Raw genomic sequence first — 1,234 nt, 5'->3', positions numbered from 1 at the left:
GAGCCCCATGCCCTGCCTGAGTCCCGGCCTCCTGCACCGACCCCTCCGGCCGCCCCGCAGCACAGACATCCCCGGAGCAGCCGCTCCGGCTGCCGGCACTGGGGAGCCCGGGCGGCCCCGGGACAAATCCGACCCCACACGCGGCCGGGACCGGCAGGGCCGGACGGGCTCCCACGCAGCACCGGCCCGGACACAACCTGCGGCACCGGCACCGGCACCGGCGCCTGCCCCCTGCGCTGACATTGGCGCYGCGTCCCTCGGGCGGCGGGGGGGCCGCAACGGCCTCGCTGCGCTGCTGCTTTATGGCTGCTACCTGTCATAAACTGAGAAAATCAGGATCGATAAATCTTCCAGGAAACAAAAATCAGGGGAAATAAAATGAACTCAATGGGGAAACAGAGATAAACGGAATTGAAAACGCCTGCTGGGACGGCTCGGGGCTCCATAAAGCTGAGATATAGGCGCTGCCTCGTTGTCCCCCCGGCAGGGCTGGGCTCTGGGGCCCTATAGGCGCTGGGGGGGACCGTGGGATCCCTCCCTCCTGGCACCTCCCATGGCCCCATGCGCTGCAGCAGCCGCTCGGCACGGGCAGAGCACCCGGGTGCTGCCGCAGGGCACCAAGGGCGGCGCGTGGGGCACAGGCAGCAACGAGGGGATCCCTGTGGATCCCCGCGGCTGGGGGAGGAAGGGCAGGAGGAGGGAGTGGGAAGGAGCTGCAGCGGCTCCGGCCTCCCTTCCCTTGACTTCAGGGGGCTGAGATGGGGCTGAGGTCAGGGGCTCCCGCGCTGCCCCCCAAGGCCCTGGCGCTGCCCCCGAGCAAGCTGTGGCAGCACCGGCTGCGAGCCCTGCACCAGGACCTGCACCAGGACCTGCACCCGCACCTGCACCTGCAGCAGCTCCCGCACTCGCGCCAGCACCACTGCCCCGAGCCCCGGGCCGGTTGCTGCCCGTGCTGAGCCCGCAGCCACCCGTGCCCAGGCAGGGCGGCTGCTCCGGTGCCCGCGGGCACTCGGTCCCGGCAYGGGGACGGAGCTGCCGCCTGTCCAGGGCGGCGCGCGGGGCTGCCCGGCCGCACGCTCGGCTGCCGCTGCCGGCGCTGCCTCCTGCTGCGGCACCAGCCGTTTCCAGCACGTGCTGCAGCCGTCACACCAGGTCCCRCGTGCTCCCAGCTGCCCGTCAGCCCCCATGAACGGAGCTGCGTGCGCCGAGCTGCGCCCAGGGACGCCGGCCCGGT

At 71.7% G+C, this 1,234-nt stretch overlaps 1 protein-coding gene across 1 annotated transcript in view; it reads right to left on the bottom strand.

The window, feature by feature from the left end:
- VSTM2L (V-set and transmembrane domain containing 2 like) overlaps positions 1–353 on the bottom strand; it is a 5,257-nt gene extending 4,904 nt beyond the window's left edge. The window contains exon 1 of the mRNA XM_026042147.1: positions 314–353. Within this exon, the coding sequence (XP_025897932.1) occupies positions 314–320 (7 nt within the window). The 5' untranslated portion in view covers positions 321–353. The remainder of the gene's footprint in view (positions 1–313) is intronic.
- Positions 354–1,234: the final 881 nt, after the last annotated feature.

This window comes from Nothoprocta perdicaria, unplaced genomic scaffold (genome assembly GCF_003342845.1).
Source record: "Nothoprocta perdicaria isolate Ctin4 unplaced genomic scaffold, notPer1 scaffold_3, whole genome shotgun sequence".
NCBI lineage: Eukaryota > Metazoa > Chordata > Aves > Tinamiformes > Tinamidae > Nothoprocta > Nothoprocta perdicaria.
This window is presented reverse-complemented; position numbering and strand designations above follow the sequence as displayed.